The 2,157-nt window shown below is 49.7% G+C and overlaps 1 protein-coding gene across 1 annotated transcript in view; it reads left to right on the forward strand.

Annotated features, from left to right (window-relative positions):
* Window positions 1-706: 706 nt before the first annotated feature.
* The window catches only part of LOC144952821 (uncharacterized), a 41,264-nt gene continuing 39,813 nt past the window's right edge, over window positions 707-2,157 (forward strand). The window contains exon 1 of the mRNA XM_078883289.1: window positions 707-775. Within this exon, the coding sequence (XP_078739415.1) occupies window positions 707-775 (69 nt within the window). The remainder of the gene's footprint in view (window positions 776-2,157) is intronic.

The following is a 2,157-nucleotide window of genomic DNA, read 5'->3' on the forward strand; positions in this document are numbered from 1 at the left end:
ACCGAAATAACCAAGAAGATGACTTTTGGAGAACGTTAATCAACCAGGTGGGGTGTTGACTATGGTGTTGGCTGACTCTCTGTGTGTGTTGTAGTGCATTATATTTCCATGTTTGCTATGTTTGTTTTCTCATTCATTTCTATCTGATGATGATTGTGACTCATGCAGCCAGCTATGGCTGCAGGGTTTTGCTAGTACATGTTGTTCATAATCAACGTTTTTGGGTGTTAGATCGCGTTATTTATAAATGTGTCGTAACCCTCCACACCACCCGACACGGCCAATCAGTAAAAAAGTGTCACGTTGACAAAAGACAAAATAGTTCACTGCTTTACCCCCACACCGGTGTGTTGAAGCGTGAAACCACAACATTTGCCCGATGATGCTGGATGCAATTACCAGCGTAGAGAAGGGAGGGAATGACTGTGGCCGATAGACACACAAACTAAAGCCCTCCCCGGGGCGATGGTTTCGAGGTTCCCCGCTGCCCTGGAGGGCGGTGACCTCACGCCGCCGTTCGCCCATAAAAAGGGGCGACGAATCTCAAGCAGCCGCATCACTCCGTCTGACACCTCCAGGAGACCTTCAGACCACTCCAGGACCACTCCAGGACCACTTCAGAACCACTCCAGGAGACCTCCAGGAGACCTTCAGGACCACTCCAGGACACCGCCGCTCCCCGCTGCATCCTCTCTCCGTGTCCACAATGGCTAAGAGCGTCGTGCCCCTGGTGATCGTCTTGCTGGCCAGCTCGCTGGCTCTCAGCAACGCGAACGTGAGTCCTGAACCCTATGGGAGGGAGCCTCAGTCTGGCTCTGTGAGTCTCGGTGATTGACACTGAACCCTACAGGAGGGAGCCTTAGTCTGGCTCTGTGAGTCCTGGGGGATTGATAATGAACCCTATGGGAGTGAGCCTCAGTCTGGCTCTGTGGGTCTCGGTGATTGACACTGAACCCTACAGGAGGGAGCCTTAGTCTGGCTCTGTGAGTCTCGGTGATTGACACTGAACCCTGTGGGAGGGAGCCTTAGTCTGGCTCTGTGAGTCTCGGTGATTGACACTGAACCCTATGGGAGGGAGCCTTAGTCTGGCTCTGTGGGTCTCGGTGATTGACACTGAACCCTATGGGAGGGAGCCTTAGTCTGGCTCTGTGAGTCTCGGTGATTGACACTGAACCCTATGGGAGGGAGCCTTAGTCTGGCTCTGTGGGTCTCGGTGATTGACACTGAACCCTATGGGAGGGAGCCTTAGTCTGGCTCTGTGAGTCTCGGTGATTGACACTGAACCCTACAGGAGGGAGCCTTAGTCTGGCTCTGTGAGTCTCGGTGATTGACACTGAACCCTATGGGAGGGAGCCTTAGTCTGGCTCTGTGGGTCTCGGTGATTGACACCGAACCCTACAGGAGGGAGCCTTAGTCTGGCTCTGTGAGTCCTGGGTGATTGACACTGAACCCAATGGGAGTGAGCCTTAGTCTGGCTCTGTGAGTCTCGGTGATTGACACTGAACCCTACGGAAGGGAGCCTTAGTCTGGCTCTGTGAGTCTCGGTGATTGACACTGAACCCTATGGGGTTGAGCCTTAGTCTGGCTCTGTGAGTCTCGGTGATTGACACTGAACCCTACGGGAGTGAGCCTTAGTCTGGCTCTGTGAGTCTCGGTGATTGACACTGAACCCTATGGGGTTGAGCCTTAGTCTGGCTCTGTGAGTCTCGGTGATTGACACTGAACCACGTTTGGTGTTTGTGGGGCACTTTAAACGTCGACATGTAGGGGGTCATACCCTTTCAACTGGTACAAAACTGACACCTTTATACAAGGCATCATGTTTGCATTAACCACAACACAAGCAGTCAAAATGCAAACAAAAAGAAACAACTCTGATAATGATGTTTCTTTTTGTTTGCATTTTGACTGCTTGTGCTGTGGTTAATGCAAACATGATGCCTTGTATATTTTTATTTTACTTTTATTAATTTTTATTTAACTTTTATTAATTTACATTTTTTTACCTACGTGACTTTACCGAAAAAAACCTAAGAATATTGTATATAGGTGTCAGTTTTGTACCAGTTGAAAGGGTAAAAACCTATCACTATATTTTGCCACTGGTAAAGGAGATGTCTCATACTGTGGGGGGGTCTTCCAATCAACAATCTCGGA

This window comes from Lampetra fluviatilis, chromosome 70 (genome assembly GCF_964198595.1).
Source record: "Lampetra fluviatilis chromosome 70, kcLamFluv1.1, whole genome shotgun sequence".
Lineage (NCBI taxonomy): Eukaryota > Metazoa > Chordata > Hyperoartia > Petromyzontiformes > Petromyzontidae > Lampetra > Lampetra fluviatilis.